This window comes from Pygoscelis adeliae, unplaced genomic scaffold, assembly GCF_000699105.1.
Source record: "Pygoscelis adeliae isolate BGI_AS28 unplaced genomic scaffold, ASM69910v1 Scaffold62, whole genome shotgun sequence".
Taxonomy (NCBI): Eukaryota; Metazoa; Chordata; class Aves; order Sphenisciformes; family Spheniscidae; genus Pygoscelis; species Pygoscelis adeliae.
The window spans coordinates 6,493,123-6,512,912 of NW_008824401.1; the positions used below are offsets into that span (position 1 = coordinate 6,493,123).

Consider the following 19,790-nt stretch of genomic DNA (forward strand, 5'->3'; position numbering starts at 1 on the left):
CTTTGCCTTCTGCGGCTTGGGCGGTGAGGCTTGAGCACTTGCCGGTGAAGACTGAGGCAAAAAAGTCATTGAGTACCTCCGCCTTCTAAATATATGCTAAAGTTCAGTTTATTCTTAGCTTTTCATATGACTTATTGTTGAAAATGTAATTAGTACTAGAACTGATTTGTCTGATTTAGGTAATGATCTGGAAGTTGTTAATATTCTAAGCACTCCTTTGAATTCCCCTCGAACACATGATCTGTTTTACTGTATGCATAACTTCTGTTTTGATTAGTTTTGTATCACTACTCAGCAAGAGAAGAATTTCTCTGCTCACTTACCCAACCGCATAGCCATGGTCTGACATCAACATCCTCATTCTCCTGTTGTTTCATATGTGCAATCACTTTTTATTTCAGTGGAGCCAAGACTGAGAAGCCACATGCAAAGTTAAGTCCCAAATGCTCCTTAATATCTACCAAATGCATGTAGACTACTTTAGAAGAGAACAATGCACATTTTCACAGCTGCAGCTTCCATTTACCCTCCATGGCATTCAAGAGGCATTTTTGCAATTTGTGTCAGAGCTTGTGAGAATCCAAAGGAACAACAGAAAAGGCTTTTGCTCAGAGAAGGAATACTAAAGACAGATTCCTATGCAGCAAATCCTTCCAGATTTCCTCTGTTCTGCCTGTATTGATGCAACTGTGAAAAGCAACTTTCTTCAGTCAAGGTACACAGACCTTTTCCTTTTAAATAGGGGCTTTTGAATCACTGAGGAACTGCCCAGCAAGCACAGATACAACATACAGAAATGTCACGTAGTAAGTTCTCATTGTTGGCCGCAATCCAAACAGTTGGCTAGGAGAAACTTAATGTCATTAGGTGCTACTGTCCTCACGATAGGACAAAGAGGTACCTTTTCTCCTTCACGAGTAGTCTGGAAATAAAGTCTTTAGCTTCCTCTGATAGCTGTTCAAATGCTTCTGCATCAAAATCCCAGCTGCAATTGACTACGTAATTCATTGTCTCTGCATCAGTTTCTCCCAGGAATGGGGACAGGCCACTAAGCCTTAAAAAAAGAAAGAATGGGGGGGAGATGAGTAGTTATATGCAAGATGTGTTTTTGCTCCTATGAATCCTCTGCTTTATAATTGTTGTTAACTTATGGAGAGGAAAGACTCTCAGCTATGGGGTTTCCAATTCTCAATCACTGCCAAGATAAGCCAACAGTTTGGAGCAATACAGCGTTGTAATGTTAGTGTTACTCTCTAGCAGTTCACTGAGCTACGTCAGGGAGCACTGTTAATAGATGCCCAAGGAAATTAATTCAGTGGGGATCTAGGTACATACTTCAGTCCTTTCCCAGCTAGGAAAGCTAGGGGGACTCAAGAGCTTTCCTAAATCAAGGCCCATATCCATATTTGGCTTGAATTAAACAGATTTCTGAACAATAGCATACTTTTTTCAATTAGTCTCTAAGCCCAGATTTATTGCTTCAGTCATGTATTACTTTGTTCAGTTGGGTTTTGGCTAACATGCAAATTTAAACTAGAAATGTATCCAGTTCACAGAAAGCATCTGTGAAAGATTCTGGGATGCAAAGTCAGCTCATCAGAAGGCAGAGACTTTGGCCAGACAAGCCGTCCATGGCCATCATCCAGATATCGGAGAAAAGTTTTAGCTCTATTTGCGACATGACATTTTTTAGACCCATGGCCTAACATCCAACATTAATTCCTCTGTGCAGATGCACACCAAGTCCAAGCTACTAAAATGATCAAATTGAATTTGAAAATTAATTCAAGTCCTCAAGAACGCAATCAAAATGAAAATTCTGACATGCTTTGGGCAACTTTTCCAAGTAAAAAAAGACCTGACCCATTTTACCTTGCTAAATAAGGTGGTAAGGGAGAAGAACATTTACATATTTATCAAAAGGATTATTTGTTGTTTAGAGACTTCGTACACACAGCGAGATGCCTTTGTATTAAAGACTGGGGTTTTTAACAGAATGAATTAGGAGGAATCACAGCCAGATGGGTTCAGTGGTTGCTGCGTTCCTGCTCTGCAGATACCCTCCGCTGGGGTGCTCTTGCAGAGCCTTTGGTGCCATCGCCACGACCCCTCACAGGGTTACTCACAACATATACGTGATGACGCCTACACTCCACATGTCTGTTGGGAAGGAAACAAAGTCATAGTTCACCACTTCAGGAGCCAAGAACTCTGGAGTTCCAAAATTAACCTTCAGTTTCTCACGAGGTTTGTACCTTTACCGGAAAGAGAGAGACATCACTGCTGAGAGCAGGCTGGGGAACACCTCACATTTGTAAAAATCAAGGCATGGCTTTTTGCCATGAGAGCATGGCAGAGCAAGCATAGCAGACACACCCAGGCAATCAGGACAGCACTAAGGTCTTTAAAAAAAATAAATTGGTGAATTTTGCTGTGACTTCAGGTGAATACACCATCAGCTATCCCTTTGCCAGAGCAAAACCAGAAGGAAGACCAAGAGCAATAAAACCTGTAAAGGCCTTCCCCATGGAGTGATAGCAGCTTTACTCTCTGCCAGGCTTCACAGGATGCTTTCCAGCAGATGTTGTCCAACATAAAACAAATAAAGCAGCTTCCATTAAAACAGGTTTGGAGAGCATTTGCTTAGTGGGATGTACCCAGCTATAGCTCAGGGTAGAGGGCTGTATAACAGATATGAGCACAATATAACTGCTAAGGTGGGACTCTAAAGAGGATTATTTGGGCTTGGTAACAAGTTGAACAGTGATCCAATATAGGGAGAAACTGATTCTGTTCTATTGCTTAAAAGGGAAAGGTTACAAAACTGAACCAGTAATAATTGTCATTGATGGCAGCTGGAGTTACATCTGTGTACAGACAGAACAAACCATGAAAGCATTACTTTTACATCTCTATTTCCTGGAAGATCTTGTTTTCAAAACTGCTTTAGTAGAAGTTTGCATCTTTACCCTCCCAATTAAAAAAAAAAAAACCAAAAACAAAAAAAACCCAACCCTCAATGTATCCATTTCTGTTTTCATAAAATACTTCTAAAAGAAAAAAGTCCTTGGACAGATACTTACATACACACACATAGGTACATATATGCATGAATGTACCAGGTTTTGGCTTCAGAAAAGCCTCAAAGAGTTTAGAAAAGAAATAGAGAAATTTTGTTCTTACCATTATACTAACAGGAGTCATTCCATTTTATTCTAGGGGAATTGACTCATGCTCTCACAGCTTTCCTTGCACACACACATGCGAGCAAAGTAAAAGAATGGAGAAAGGTCCATATTTCTCTGAGGGTTTCCTGTTTCACATGGGATGGCTCAAACATGCTTTTTTTTTTTTTGCTCCCCCCACCCCTTCAATCAACATATTTACGTAAAGAGCTTAGCAGATAATTTCCACAGCTAGAACCTGCACAATAAAACCCAGCAGTCAAGAAGTCTCTGAGAGCCTTCATGGAGTCCCTAGGGTAAAAGCTCTACATGGGGAATCATTTTGAGATAATTAGAACAGCAGTATAGCTTTATCCAACAGAAATATTATTTGAAAAAGTAATTAGATAATTAATGCACACAGCAGAAAACTCATGCCTGCAGCAGCGTACTGTTTAGCTCATTCACATAGCAGAATTACTTTAGAGCTACCAAAACGCATAAACCCCACCCCCCCAAGAACTACCAAAAACACATCAGAGGTTTGTGGGTTTGTTTTGGTTTTGTTTTTTTAAAATAAATTCATAACTGAACTCTCTTACCTCCTTGCTAATCCAAAGTCAATGATTTTAATCTGGTTTCCTGTGTGATTTACACATAGTATGTTTTCAGGCTACAAAAAGAGGAGAGGGTATTTTGAGTTAAATGTATTACCATTTGAGAGAGAGATCTAGCAAAAGACAAAAAATCTCAGAGGTTTTAATGATAATTTTTAGTATAATAGTTTTCCTTCTATTCCTATCATGGGAGAGAAGGATTTGACTGGCATGCTGAGTTAGTGAAAGGTTTGGTTTTGGACTTCCCATAAAGTTCTGTTCCTGTATAACAATATTCCTATATTTCACCATAGATGACAAATAGATTTTGAAACAGAAGGGCCCCGCTATGTAAAACGGTAGAATCCGTCTGATGGTTGAGGCTTACCCACTGGATTTACTCCTTAAGTATAAAAGTAACTCCATGAAAAGCCACAAGAAACACGTCAAATGCATCCTTTGGTTTGCCCACAAAGGCAAAAATTTGTTTTTTCCAATGAGAATATTTTTCAAGGTGGGGATGGGGGGGATGATGCTGTCCAAACTTACTACAACTGCAGAACTGTCTACAGGCCAACCAGGTCTAATATCATTTATGTAAAGCGCTGTATAAACAAGCAGAAAAAAAATGAGTTGGTATTTCTGTCCAAAAAGACCAGTTATTAAGGGGCCATTACGAAAACATTGTCATTTTACTGCAGTTCAGTTCCAGGCAGTAAAAAGTACAAACAATAGGAAGATGATTGAATAGGTATTTGAACACAGTTACGTGGGGGTAGGGGGAAGTGGAGGGAAGACTGCAGGCGTTTCTAGTCAAAGAGGTTTTTGGGTGTGGTTTTTTCATTGATGACAAAAGGGCATTGTTTAATTCCACACAGAATGAAAAGCTTCTGACTTAAGAGAGGCAAAAGCACAGAATCCTCTTCATTTCACCATCCTAAGCAAGCTACCAAAGAGACATTGAAAAAAAGAGCAATGAATCTCTAGAGCTCCATTCATTGTGGCTATTGAATTAACTAAGTCTATTTCTTTATGACATAAGTCCATGAAATGAGAAATGACTCTTGTAATTAGAGACTCTGCGGTGGTCGAGACCATAGCATCGCTAAAGAGCGGAGAGTATCAACTACTGACCTTCAGATCTAAATGGAGAATATAATGCTGGTGCAAGTAGTGGACTCCTTCACAAATCTGTTTAGTAAATAGGATTGCATCCAACTCTGTTAGATTGTAGTTTTCATCTGTGATCCGGTCAAATAATTCACCACCATCAAGACTAAAATTTTGACATAGAAAAGCATTAAAAACCCTAAAATTCCTCATTAGCTCAATTTATTCCCAAGTTGGGAACTTAGGCTCTCTAATTTAGCAAGGGTCCTAATACCACATCGAATATAAAGTATATCAGTAGTCTCAATGACTTCAGGAGACTTATTTCTGAGTGTGAAATTAAGTATCAATCTAAATTAAAAAATGGAAAAGTTGTCGCTAACATTTGGGGGGGGGATATATGTCAAACCCAAACCCACACGACCTGGTGATCCGATGGGGACCTGGTGAACCTACAGGGAGTACCAAAGTATCTATTCTTCGCTCATCTTATTAGTCTAGAGAAAATAAGTCTTCAACCTATCTCAAACTGAAAGTTATTTTACATGAGCTGACAACTGGACTTAATTCTGCACAAAAATTAAGATAAAATTACTTCAGACATATAGCTCTGACAAGGTTCTACAAGGTAAAAACTTCAGGTATTAATTTCAATATACACATTTTAAATGTCGTCTTATATTTATATTTGCTATTTTGTTTTGTATTCTTTTTTCCTTCATGTCATTAACAATTAGTTCTGTAGCAGAAACTCAGTTTTTACGTTATAAAACTTCAGGTTTTTGTAAAGCAATACGCCACTACACAGAAAAGGCAGCAGGTGTACATCATGAAATCTCCCTTTTGTGAATTCCATATTTGATATAGATCAAAATTCTTATTTTGCTTCAAATAGGGAAGCATTTTTATTAATCCTAAAATTATTAAAAGGAGGCAGACCATGCATATAAGTAATCACCTTCCTACCTTCTCCATGTCTTTTCTAACTCTACTTAAAACACCTCACTCCTCCTCTTGTCTGCGTCTCTCACCTTCACTCTCTCCCTAACATGAGATTTTATTTACCTACAACACTTTTACGTAATTTAGTAGCTAGGGACAATGTTGGGGCCTGTAAGTTAAACTTAAATAAAAAATGAACCACAGTGAAGTTCTGTTAATGAACAGTCTTGTAATTTCGTTCATACTCTTGAAAATAGCTGCCTTTCTTACCATTTGTTTAAACTGTAATCTTGCCAAATATATAATTTTTAACCCGAAGAAATTACCGTTAAAACATATATTTTTTTTTCCTTCTGAAAGTGAAATCAATTCTCTCAGGCTGGGAAACCACTCAAATCTTCTTCACACCTCAGAATCATCATTCCCATTTCCTTTAGCGACCTGAGCAAACCCAAACATCTGACAACTCCTGAGATCATTTAAACTTACTATTCCATTATCAGAGTGATATTATTTTTGGCTTCAAAAGCATCATAAAGCTGGATCAGATTCACGTGATTTAATTGGTTCATGACGTTAATTTCATTTTTCACTTCCTCCTGAAAAAATAATAAATTAACAAAAAACGAGCGAAATATGCTCCTTGAAGTCCAATATATTCAAATACAATTATTTGTAAAACCCAATATCAGCTACACCACAGATCTCATGTGGACAGAAGGTTTAATCACAAACACGGGAGGTGACAAACAGTCCAAGCTGCTACTTACTAAGACAGATTTTACAGTATTTGATAGTACCCGAGGACAAGTTGCCTCTTACGGGCTGATTCAGGGAAGTGGTGTTAAGGTGCTTGCGATACGGCCAGGTTTAGAGTGTGCTCACTTGGGTTCACAGCAACATAGTTACCCTCTCTTTTGCTCCTTTCACTTTTATGATTTTGGCTGCCAGGTTGAGACCAGTTGATATTTCCGTGCACTTGTGAACTTGCCCAAAACGCCCCCTGTTGATACCAAACAAAAGATGGGAAATGGGCTTAACACAGCTCACCCCAGCAAATTTTCATACAACTATTCTTATCGTTGATTAAAAATAGCACGGTACAAAGTGAACAGAATCGGGTGGCCAGCAGCATGAATCTCCTCTTTCTCTCAGCTTATGAAGGATTAGTTTTATCTTTCCAGCCAGTTGTTCAATGCTTACATGAAAATATTATGCCCCCTTCGTATTACTGCATTTCACTGCGGTATGATGACCTGATGATATTCTTTTTCGGTTCTGTAACTGTACCCGCTTGCTGTCCTTCAGTGATGCGTTAGTGGGTATATTAACAAGGATATTTCTGTCCTGATCTCATAACTTTTTAAATGACTGTAAGACCAGTAACTGTAGCCGCTCCACAGACTGCATTTCTTGCGTGTTGTAAATTCTCCCCCGTGTCACCCAGATACGTTAATGCCCCTTGGGATGATTTCTAAACACCATCTTTCTGCTATTGCATCATCAGGCTTACACTTATTAAGCCATATTTGTACTTGGATCAGCCTGTAAATCAAACCTTCTTGTCAGATAAGTCAGGATACAAGAATACAAAGGCTGAAGCAGCTGCAGACTTCCTATGAGCGAAAACTAAACATAAGGTCAAAATAATTATTTCTCCCTTAGTTTTCTTTAATGTGCAGTTCAGCATGGAAAAAAGATTTTGGAAGCTGCCTGACCTAATGGGCTTTGCTGACTTCAAATGCTCTGAATCTGTCTGCCTGAAGGTTACAGGTTTTTCTCGTGACACCAGCTGTGGCCAGGATTATTATAATAAATGCAAAAACCAGTCATCCAAGATCACAGTCAGGCATCTGAAAATGGAACTGGGGCAGAAACCAGTCATCTGAGGGACAGCCCCCACACACACCCCAAAATCAACAGAAAGTTGATACAAGGAGCCCAGCAACTATGATAGCCCAAAAGGTCTCAAGGAGGAACCTGCTCACTCTGGCTGCAGCGAGCTTGTAGATGTCTCACCCGTGCACACCTTGGAGCCATCTGAAGAAGACAGCTCTAGCTCTCCAGCTAACTGCATTTCTCCACGCCTTAGCCACCAACAGCAGTGCAACATTAGGGACAGGGAGACTTACCCCCCCAGTACTTCATGATGACACACCAAGTAGCACATTGTCACCTCTGTTTGCTTGACACTCACTATGCGATGTTCGAAAGGAGCCGGAGGAGAAGGGCTGTCATCTAAAGAGGAGGAAAGCTGGTCATTGAGATGTTTCTGCACACATCACTGCACTCAATTTCACTTCCCTTGCGCCAATGATTTCAATCCACAGGACATTCACATCACCTTGTTGTGTTTGCTAAGGGTAATGAGAAGTCTCAACTGCCTTCAATGCTCCCAGGATCCACCGCTCCACAAAACCATACTCTTGTGCTCCCCCCACCTTCAGCATCGCTGTTCCTCAAGGGATGAACCCAGTTTCTCAGGCAGGCATGGCTGACGCAGAGCCGGGACCACAAACACACACACACACAGAGCTCCTCCCCTACCTCAGCCCTCAGCGCTTCTGCGGCTGTGGGGCTCTAAGGGAGAAACACTGGGGGCCAACACCAGCGCCCGGACAAGCCAGCCTCCGCCTGCTGCCGATAAGCTGCTCATGCAAACACTCAAAACAGAACTTGAGTATAAAGTGCACTACCCTCCCTCTCATCTTTTCTCTTTGCTTTGTGTTCCTCTACCAAACCATCATTTTTTCTTCTACTGGAATTCAGACAAGCACCGAAGTATCTGGATAACATTAAGCATGTGATTCCTTCACTATTTTTAGAGTGGCATGCAAGTAAAATAACCACTGCATTTGCAGCTAGCCATAAGAAGGGCGGTGCTGAAAATATCCAAAATATCTCTGTTACTTCAAGTGAGGGACTTTAACTGCTAACACCCTTTTACAGCTGAGGAATAAAGGCCCAGAACTGAGAATAGGATCCCACCTCCTGAATCTCAACCCTTTTTTTGTTAACACGGAAAACCCACTGGACACGTTTAGAAGATCAACATCTTAGTTTATGCATTAACAGAAGAGGTGACCTGAAAAAAATACCGGGAAATTTGAAAAAAAAAAAAATACATTTGATCTTCTTTTAATCATTATATGGCAGCTGGAAAGACCAGCACAAATACACAGCACTGATAAACAATGACAGTTATTGGTAAAATCAGAAAGTTTCTCCTAGCAGCAAGAGTTTTGCAGACAATGTCCAAGTTAAAGCTGCAAACATTAACATTACAACTATTAAGTTTAATCAGTTTGTGGGAAGCTAAATCAGTTAACCATGATACATTTAATGTCCAAGTTTTCTAGGGTAAAAAGCAGGTGTCCCACTTTTCTTTTACCCTAGAAAAGTGGGACACCTTTACCCACCTTAGGTGTCCCCCATTCAAAGCAATTTTACAATTAATCTCCAGATACCTTGGGCTGCAATTTAACATATATTCAACTCATCTCCAGCCACTGCTGAGAAAGCCAGATCCATGTCAGGACATCTACCCATGGATGTACATTCTGGGACGTACACATTTACGCTGCCAGGAGAGATTATTCCCTGAAACAATGCAATTGAGTGTTCACACAGTAACCGAGATCTATGGCTGGTAACGAAGACCAGAGCAAGATACTCTTCCTGCAATATTTTGCTGCTCTCTGGATCTCTAGTCCATAGTTGCTAAAGCCTACCTGGTTTGCATACTCTATCTTAAGGAATAAACGCTTAATCTAAAGAAAATGGATTTTTTCAAAGTTACTCATACTTCTGATCACACATATACTTCACTCAATTTTATTTTCAAGGAACTTTTTTCCCAAAACACACATTAAAAGGAAAATTACTATTAAAATAATTTGTACAAATGTTAATTCACTTGTTATTTACATAGTCGAAGGTACCCATGGCAAAATGCTCTTGAACTGTAAGACACAGGTGCTCTACTGAGCCCTGCTCCAGCTATTGTTGTATATATAACACACAAGTAGCACGAAGTCCTTAATGTAAAAGTTCCCGAGAGTAACTGCAAGCAACTTACCGATGATCATCTCATCCTGTGTGGGAAGCTCTTTGCTAGCTTTTAATGACTCAGTCTTCTCTGGTGCCATTCCTGTACACTGACGAGCATCATTTTCACTTCCCCCTGAAGATGCAGACTCAGATTCTCTCCTCTCAGAGTTGGTATCTGTTGAGGATTCTTCTGCTTTTGCCATTTCTTGATGGATTTTCACTTTTACCCCTGGATCTTTTGTAGGCTCCTTTGCAGAGGTATTCTGTGAGGTTATGAGCTTGCATTTTAATTCTGATTTCTCTCCAGCCTTTTTACCTGGTTTGGGCTTGCTCAGTAATGGCTGTTGCTTCCCTGCTTGAGGTGCAAGTTCATTTTGCTTATTGTTCCCTTTCACCTCTTGATTTGGCTCAGTGCTGATGTTTTTAGGACTCTGTTGAAGTTTTAATTTGTCAGGCAGCTGTTTGACTCCTTCCACTTCTGCTGGTGTGGAGGATGGGGATTTTACTTTGGGACTTTTACCTCTGTGATCATTTAAGTTTCCTTCCTTGGTCATGTCAATCTTCTCTTTCATTTCAGTCATATGTACATTGATGGATATCCTGCAGAGCAAACAGTTGACGTTTTATGCAGATGACTAGCCTTACTTTTGTAACTTTGTGCGGGAAGAAAAATCTATAAGCTTCTGCAACCACAGACTTCTACAGTATTAAAGAAATCTAACCATATCAATCCTCTTAGGAAATACAACACTAAGGGAAGAGCACCAAAAAGCGTGCTGATGCTTTTTCTGTGCCCTCATCTGTGTATATGCCTGCCTTCTCCTGAACACAAAATGTCTCACACTGCAAAGTGTTAATCGCACATTTGAAAGCTTACCCACTTTTTGCAACTATCCCAGTTGGCCTAATAAAATACCATTCATCTGGGCAGAGAGAGGGTAGTGATTGCCTTCACAAATTACAGGCTGATTATCTAAATGACTGACTGCTCATACGGCTCTACAAATCCAAAGGTTTGCATCCATCCCAGTCCTCTTCCAGCTGCCTGACTTGCACACTCAAACATCTGTGTTTGCGTCTTCTGATGGGATAGCATTCTTTCCACAGCTTTCTGTTAAAAATTTAACTTTCAAACTCTCTCACTCCATCAATACTATTTTCCTTGGCATTCTAGCTACTGGAAAAGTTTAATAATTTTTTTTCCTCTTGTGTTGCTTAAAAAGTATACAGCTTAAAACCAATTCTCTATGCTCCTAAAATCCATCAAAGACATTCGTGCAATAATTTTTGAGTCAACTGTTACTGCTCCAACTGTCACAAGCACACAGTCTGATTTCAGTGAGGCTGAATTGAATTGAAACTTGTGAAGTTGTAAAGTAGATTTTATACAACAGCAAGTAAAGAAAACTTCTGATATCTAGGAGAGAACGTACCTCATTTTCGCAGAAGTTATTGCCTTTCTCAGTGGAGCTACCTTATTACAAAAGATATTATAAAAGAAAATGTTCCTGCTTTTGCATAAAAGCGTCTGAAGTTTCTCATTTTCAGCACCTTTAACACCCTTGTGTTGTGCCATGAATCTAAGCTGCACTGGAGTGAGCTATCAGAGCAGCTGAACACAGCTCTGAGCAAAAACTTCCACTGCTATCTAGACAAGCCTGAACTCGGCAGGACTCTTGGGCATTTCTCCAAGCAGGGGAACACAATGTTCTTTCGACGCTTCTGCGTGGGCTTACAGACTTCATTAAAAGTTGCACTCATCTTAGAGAGGCATTTACCACCCTCGTGTGACCACACACAGAAGCATAATAGGTAGCCTGTGCAGGAGGGCTGCAGCTTCCCCTGGGTTTTACTCTAGGTTCTGTCCCTCAGTTATCTGTCGGCCTTCCTCCTCCCCAAACCAAAGTCTTTGGGGCGCAGACACCCCCCTGTCTAAACCAGCCAGAAGCTCCAGAAGCTGCTGCCTAGCTCCAAGTTCACCGCCTGGCACATCATGATCAACCAGCACTGACTTCCAAGGGGTAACAGCAACTGTGTTCCTCCACTGCTTCACAAACACCTTGAGCCATCCTCAAAGTACAGTACAGGCGAAGCCTCCGAGGCGGCGCTCCGGCAGGCAGCTGGGACCGACCCGCTCCAGCTGCTGAAGCACAGTGCCTATGGCTCACCAGCCAGAGCCTAAAACCCACAGGGAAAACACAGGGAGGTTCCTCTTTTCTTAGTGTTATTACAGCAACCAATTTGGAGGTAACAATGTCTATAAACTGTACACAAAGTTGTTCCTGAATATTTGAAAAGAGGCCACAGTAGTGAAAGCTTCTACTTTCTTCTGCCACATCCTTACACTCAGCCTCTTAGGAGAAAAATATCCCAGTGTGCCAGCCTTCGCAATGAGCCCTTTCCCTCGTGAAGCCTATGTGCTGACATCAGGACAACTTTCAATCATTTTGGTAATTTATTCGTCATTCACTCCCCCCACCCCCCCCAAGAGTCCTGTAATCCCAGTAGACACCCATTGCACAGGAAGATTTAAGTGTCCCCCCTATATTCACAAGTACCGCTACAAATTCAAAGTTTTCAAATAAAAGTTCGCATACACAAAAGTAGTGTCATGTTCTTGTCTGGGCTTCAGATTTGTACACACAAGCAATGGGGAAATTCCACACACAAAGTAACATACACATATGTGTGTGTGTGTGTACGTGTGTCTATCACCCATACGTATACACATATATAAACAACTTTATATCCACCAGACAAGACAGAAAAGGCATGGCAGTTAAAATTTGCCACAGAATTTCCATCTATTGAGGTCTGGTTGGTAGAGGTTTTTTCATTGTGGGTTTTTGTTGTGTGGTTTGGTTTTTTTTAATTTAAATAAATGGAATTAAAATCAAATCCTAAATAAATAATTCTAAAGGAAATGGATTATGATAGACATATTACAAAACACCTATATGAGGAAAAGATTAGGCTAATAAAGATTAATAAATGAACAATCTGATTGTATCTTTAGGTGACCAAGGCATAAAAAAAACCCAGAAAAACACCAAGGACAGCAAACAAAACAAGTTGTTTGGTTTTGTCCTATACTAGTAAATATCTCAAATTCCTTTCACCCCCACGGTTATAGAAACAGAGAAGTTGGAAAGGAGTGAGTGGTTTATAAACGTCCAACTACCTGAGCTATACTAGGGTGGTCACCTTTCTGTATCTAATACACAGAAGCCCCGATGATATGAAAAAAATCTCCTGTACGTCTAGCCCTCTGACTCCTTGGCTTCACAGAAATTTACACAGGGCCCTTGCTGCTTTGAGTTTTTTGCCTTAACCATTGGTAACCACCACTCCTATCCGAGCACGGCTGTTTTTCCCCTGGATCATGCCTCAGCAGGAGCTGCCTCCTTTAATGACCTGGCTTTCCCTTTTTTCCTTCTAACACATGAAATGGTTTCAGATCACACAGAAAGCTACCGGCGAGGCCATTACCTGGTATGTGTCACTCCACACCCTGTGTCAGATATAGCCTGGGATGTGGAGGGCACAGCTCCCCGGGATGCCACACTTGACGATGGAGGTTTGTTTTCATTCTCTCCAAGTTTCCGATGAACAAGCTGCCTGTGGCACTCATCTAGGTGTGGGGCCCTGTCCATATCGTGTGCTTTAGCAGGAACATTTTGGTTGCCTACATGAACTTGATTTACGACGGGAAGACCATTGTGTTGATTCAAAGCTTTGACACCAACGTCCTTTTGCTGTTGACAGCTCTTAGAGCTGTGTGTTTTGCCAGCACCTTCTACTGCTTGCTGCTGCACCGTCCTCTCTTTAACTTGGGGTTTGGAGTCAGCTTTGCAGGCTACAGCACTAGAAGTGTTCATCTTCTCACATGCTCCCTTGTTTTCATCCAGCTTTTTCCCACTTTTTGTCTCTGAATAAAACAAGCCATTAATAAACTATCCTTGACAAAAGTGACAGCAAAACAGAGAGGGACTAAAGTAACCCACCATTCAAAATAACCTATGCAGTTACATACGTCTGAAGAGTAGCAAGAAACCCCCTGAAATGTTTAAAATCCTTACACCAGCAAGCTTGATACAGCCATTATTAATGCTCATGGCTTAATCAGAGGTTTAACTGCTCTGTTGGCTTTCCAGCAGTGTTACAGATTGAACTTGGATTTCCATAAAGCAAACAAAAAACCTGCAAGGCTCAGCTCACGGCTTTTCAAATCTGAAATCACTCTGCGGGCAAATGTAACAGGTAGTTCAGGCACTGCAGACCCATCCAGGACCCTACTAAACCCAATACACCCTCTACCTGATTAGAGCAGCAGCAATGCACGGAGCAAGACTCCGAGGGACGCTGGGGCTTGAGACAGTGCCTCTTGCATTTTCCACAAAAGGACTAGAAGGTTCTTCAGCCCCTTCTCATGACAATGGTTGTGAATATTAACAGTGGACATTTCTAGGGTAACTGCTTTCAGGGTTCAGCCTACACAGGTCACCAGCTATCGAGATTAGATCACAAGCCTGTGTTGCTTTTGAGTCAGAATTGTGACCAACTGTCTACTTTATTTTTGTCACTTCCTAAATGAAGAAGCTAAAAAGGGGATCATCCATAATTTAAAGGATTCACTGGCAATTTGTGAAGACAACAGCATGACAGGGCCTGCTCAACATCACGTTCACCCCTGTTGCAACTCCACAGGCAGTAATAACGGATGCAACAGGGCAATGCCCTGACAGATGCATCCTAAATAGGAATCTAGCCCTGACATGGCAATGAAACTTGCTGATCAAAAAAAGGTATTCCCAATGTCAACATGTCCCTGTTTCAGAGAGGGGAAGGAGGGAGGGCTGGTTCAGATGTGTTAAGGGAAAACAATTTTTTAGGTTTGCTATGTGACATTGCCACTACCTTCGGGGTACCTCCAAACAAGTACTACTCTCCCAATTCAGCTCACTGTAATTTCAAAGCAAAAAAAATCTGTGCAGCCAAACAAAGGTGCTGCTTTTATTTTCTTTATCTTCTAGGGTTTCGTGGGGTTTGATCTCAGGGACAGGTGTTCCTGTGGAGGAGGTGAGAACATCTATTTTCCCAGTACTGGTGGCCAAAGTTACTCAGTTACATTTGAGTAATTCAGGTAGTGGGAAATAGCAGGCTATTAATTTCCAGCTTGTCTGCTGCACATTCTAGAGTCAAATCTTGTAGCATGTCTGGAGTGATACATACCTTCCAGAGGCTTCTTGCTTTCAGTTTGGGTTCCTCTGTTACTACGCACATGCTTAGGTTTTGCACCACTCTCCTCAGGCTTATCTTTGGCCTAAAAACGACAGGGGAACACAAAAATAACAGTTATGGCCAGGAGTGTTTATTTCCCACTAGGTTCCTCCAACTATGTAGGTATTCAGACTCTAAAATGGACACTAACACCTCTGATCTTCTGATTTTTTAGTTACTGCTGTGTTTACTCCCTTCTTTCAGCCTCTCCCTGCTTTTGCAGACAGCCATACTTCTAAAACAAGATGACACAGAATAATACATTAGCTCACTGCTTTCCAAAATTTTGACTGTCAGAGATTTTGCCTCCTGTCATCTTTACTCATATTGCTTAAAAACCATGACATGTGAAACATAAGAGAGAGATTAGAAAAAGAAATTATAATGTATTTCTGTTGCTTTTTGGCTGGTGACTGAAAGATAAGCAATGTCTCTGAAGATATTGTTAACATACTTGCCTCAAGGCATCTAGAGATTCGTGATTTGAGCTATGATAGAAGTGATACCATAAAGCTAGAGGCTCTTTTTTGGTAACTCTTGTGTATGTACTTGACACTACGCATGTCACCTTTGGCGTAGTTAAAAACAGACTTATTGTCTTTTAGCAGCGGATTTTTATTTTTAAGCAAATTTCTTCCTCCAATTAAGAAAGCACAGAGGAGGGATATTTTGTAATAGCACCACTAAACACTTTACACAGCAATACATTCGTAATCAAATTAAAACTAGATAACTAATATTTAGTAAAAAGCATTACACCAAAACAGGAAAAGGCATAACATATTTCTTGGTTGGCATATAGTTAAAATCTAGTGATGAACAGCCTCTTAGCCTTATTTGCACAAGCAAGTAAGCAACATTTAAAATATTTCTGCAGGTAACTGATTACAAGACTGCTGCAAATCACCCTCTTCATGTTAGTAAAAGCAGTTAAGGATTAAGTTTTTCATGCTCCAACCATATGGATTCCAAAACAGAGCCCCCCCCCCACTTCCCAAAAAACACCACACCCAAAGAGTAAAAGTAGTAAAAAATCATTACCATTTTTATTACAGCTCTAAGCAAACCTGCAACAATGACCAGGGGGAACATTATTCTTGCAAAATCCTACATGCAAAGAAAGCCTTGGATAAGTGACAGTTTAATGCTGGTGGGTTTTTCCGTCTGTTTGCTTTTTAAATAAGAAAGTTAGAGATTTGGATTCTATGAAGCTCAATTCATAGGCTTTTCATAATTTGACTCCAACCCTGCAAACTTCTTCCATAAGCATTCCCATGGCATCCCTGGAATGCTGTCATACCATCAACAAACAGCTTCACTCAGAAATGAAAACATGACCTCCCCACTCCCATCCCCAAACTGAGTAACCTTGCACTAAGCCAGCTCTGTGATAAGCAGCACGCTGTTACAAAACAGCCAAGGTTGGAAAACAGAAACAAGCAGGTAGCAAATTGTTCTTGTGTGCAATCCCCGTGCAACGGGGGAGCTCTTTGGACATGTCTATATCGATATCACAAAACAGGCTGCAAAAACTAGACCAAAGTTAGCACATGGCTCAGCGCAAGCCAATTTGTTTTTAAATTCACCTGTGCTTTGCTCCACATTACCCCAGCTAGGTCACGTATATATGCTACCTCACTAATTCAAGCCTCGTTCAAATATCACTCAGCAGCCTGTGATCAAAGTATAGGCATATCTTAAAGTCTTATAACTGACCTTATGCTGCAATTTCAAAAACTGTTTGTGACCAGAAGCAGAAGAGGAGAACAATGATGGTCATATTGCAAAACTGGAGTTAGTCATAAAACTCTCCGCTTGCCCAACACACATTGCCTGTTCTACAACCGGGGCAGTGGTTAGAGCCTGGGACAGAGACCTCCGCCCCATCCTAGTCCATCAGGTCACCACCAGCAGGTCACTTCACCTCTCAGTCTCTCTCCACCTGTCCATAAAACTTGGACGAAGTTCTGACCTCCTTCAATGTTCTCTTTTGCAAACACATAGTGGCTAGTTGACAACTAATCCCGACAGTATGCGAGAAGTCCATGTGAGACAGTCCTCCAGTATCCCTCACATCACCTCCCTTTATTTACATCCCTCCTTACTGCTCTTTTCCCTTAGAAGCTGACAATCTGGAAATGAAATTAGTTTATCATCTTTATACTCATCTTCACCTGGCCAGTGACATACTGTGCCCTGCCAGTTCAGTTCAAGGTGTAAATCCTGCTAAGGACTGTATCTGTCTGCAGGCTTTTTGCAGTGACTGCAGGCAGTAACTTGTAACAATGCAGCTTTAACCAAAACGTATCAAACTTTTCCATTTCTCCAAAAATCTGTAGAACTGAAATTGGAACTGCAAGCAAGTAGAAGCTTCATCTCTATCCAGAATTAGGACTGATCCCTAATGTATGATTTATTGTTCTCAACACTAATGGAAACTCTTTATAAATTCTTCTGCCTCCTAACAGTCTAGCTCACTTGTCAGCCTCTGGCACCTAAAAAGGGAGACCAGGAGAGCACTGGGAAAGCCTGAAAAGGTATGCTAGCATCTAGCATTGCCCTGTTCTTGTAAAAATTTAGGTGTACCTTCCACCAAAACATTTTACAGTTTTGGTGGAAAATATTTGGATTTATACAAATGGACATTTGAACTAAGTTCTCCGTACTGTAATCGCACCTCTACATACAAGGAGATTCTTGGAACTAACAAACCTATTCCAACTCCTGCAGTTCCCCCCCCGGCTTCTTCCCCATTGTGGGATACAAGCCATAGTGAAAACTGAGAACTCCCATTAGCTAAAACTAACTCCAGATGCCTGTAACTTTTAAAACCAAGGCTAATCAATTCCAAAACACCGTATCAACTACAAACCGGTCTTGCCTGTTCCTCCCTCACTGTCCTCAATAATTAAGAAATGCTTAGGAATTGATGTCTAGGAACTTGCAAACGCAAGAACTATTTGATTTGAGGAGTGAACAATGTCAAGGGAGTTGATAGAGTCACAGTTTCATCGTAAAGATGCAGCTAAAGACAACTTAGATGTCTAAGGACATATGAATCTGCTCAGTAATATGACCATAAGTCAGCACAGGTTTTAGTAACTGCTGTGTTCAGAATTCATGATCAATCAAGAAAATAGAAGCTTCTTCCAACATAAAATGCTTCCAGTATGTTACTCAGACTTTTCACTGGGGCCTCAATTCAGTCACTAATTTGAATGACATTGCTGATCTTCAAGCACTGGTGGAAGCTGAATCTTCCTTTACAGTAGCAATCTACTCCTCATACTTGTTACAGGATTGCCTGGCACACTTCGGGAACCTCAGACATAAGACTGCAAGGCGCATTTTGAGCCTTGGTCTCTGCCTTAAGAGCCTTGCAATTCAAAGGTCACAGCAGTAACCTGTAACAGCAACACTGTAAGAAAAACCTGAATTATACATCACGTAAGAAATCAGCTGGAGAGCCTAAAGCCCTGCTACGTCATAAAGAAAAATATGAAGAATAGTAAAACAAAACCAACCTCAACAAGGATTTCCAGCAGACTCCCCTTCCTCCAGGGCACAATGCCTTTGAGAATAAAATCCACTACTGTAGAATTTTTTAATATTTCTCCCACAAATGTAACAACTTTATCCAGTGCATCAACCCTTTTCTCTATCTTTGCCAGCCTCTCCTTATGCTTCAAGGCATCTAGCTGGGCAGCTTTCATCAACTTCAACACTTCTGAGCATACGCTCTGGATATCAGTCTGGTGAGTACTGTCCGATACCTTTAGGCCTTTTTTCATTGCATCTGCCTCATCAGGAGCTGCTCGGGATACTGTTAGCTTGTTAATGCCTTTTTCTACATCATCAATGCCTTTGTTAACTCGCTGCAGTTTGCCTGTCAGATCTTCTTGGAAATGCAACAGTTTGTCCATCTTTTCATTCAAGAGATTCAGCTTTTTGTCCATCATACTTAAATTGCTCACTTTTGTAGCCTGTAACTTTGTCAGGGCATTTCCCTCCGCAAGGTCCAAGCTACCCGCAGACATTCTGTCTAGACAGCAGGATGTCAGATAGATTAGGTTGGCTTTTCGTTCATCATAAATTAGAAAATGAGGGTCTGAAAGTTCATCTCCTTTAGCTATTCCTATACCAGACAACCTCACTTGTTGGAGTTGCTAGAGCATATCATGAGATAGCTACTGCACAAAAGATTTATTTCTGTGTTATCTATTTCTTACCGTGTGCTTTCAATGATGGAGGTAATTTGGCACCAGACTATATTTTCTTGGGCCTCCTTGACGTCACAAAACCGTTTAAAATTCTTTCTCGAGTGGCTGTTGATAGGCAAGCATCTTAACAATTGCCAATGCCCGAGCAGACCTCTGGAGGGAGAAGGATTGTTTTTATGACCAGTTTTAGTTCTGCAATAATGAAAAGAACTTGCTAGAGCATTTCCCTTCATTAAATAGGAAAAATATAAAAGTAAATTCGGTGGCCTTGTGCTAAGGCTTGGAAGAATTCAGCTTAGTAGCACGGATGCAGAGCACCCAGCATCAACACAGGGTGTGCTCTTTAGGTTGGCTAGCACTTGAATTTAAAAATAGAATACAATGACAAGGATCTGAAATACGTATCTAGCACCAGCATGTCTTTGTCA

The 19,790-nt window shown here is 40.9% G+C and overlaps 1 protein-coding gene across 1 annotated transcript in view; it reads right to left on the reverse strand.

Annotated features, from left to right (window-relative positions):
• MYLK3 (myosin light chain kinase 3) overlaps positions 1 to 19,179 on the reverse strand; it is a 23,297-nt gene extending 4,118 nt beyond the window's left edge. The window contains exons 1-12 of the mRNA XM_009320337.1: positions 18,667 to 19,179; positions 15,095 to 15,185; positions 13,656 to 13,790; positions 13,352 to 13,556; positions 9,891 to 10,462; positions 7,945 to 8,050; positions 6,722 to 6,815; positions 6,302 to 6,411; positions 4,895 to 5,036; positions 3,767 to 3,837; positions 2,127 to 2,255; positions 902 to 1,054 (exon numbers count right to left, since the gene is read on the reverse strand). Coding sequence (XP_009318612.1) covers positions 902 to 1,054; positions 2,127 to 2,255; positions 3,767 to 3,837; positions 4,895 to 5,036; positions 6,302 to 6,411; positions 6,722 to 6,815; positions 7,945 to 8,050; positions 9,891 to 10,462; positions 13,352 to 13,556; positions 13,656 to 13,790; positions 15,095 to 15,185; positions 18,667 to 19,179 — 2,321 coding nt within the window. The remainder of the gene's footprint in view (positions 1 to 901; positions 1,055 to 2,126; positions 2,256 to 3,766; positions 3,838 to 4,894; positions 5,037 to 6,301; positions 6,412 to 6,721; positions 6,816 to 7,944; positions 8,051 to 9,890; positions 10,463 to 13,351; positions 13,557 to 13,655; positions 13,791 to 15,094; positions 15,186 to 18,666) is intronic.
• Between the last annotated feature and the right edge of the window lie 611 nt (positions 19,180 to 19,790).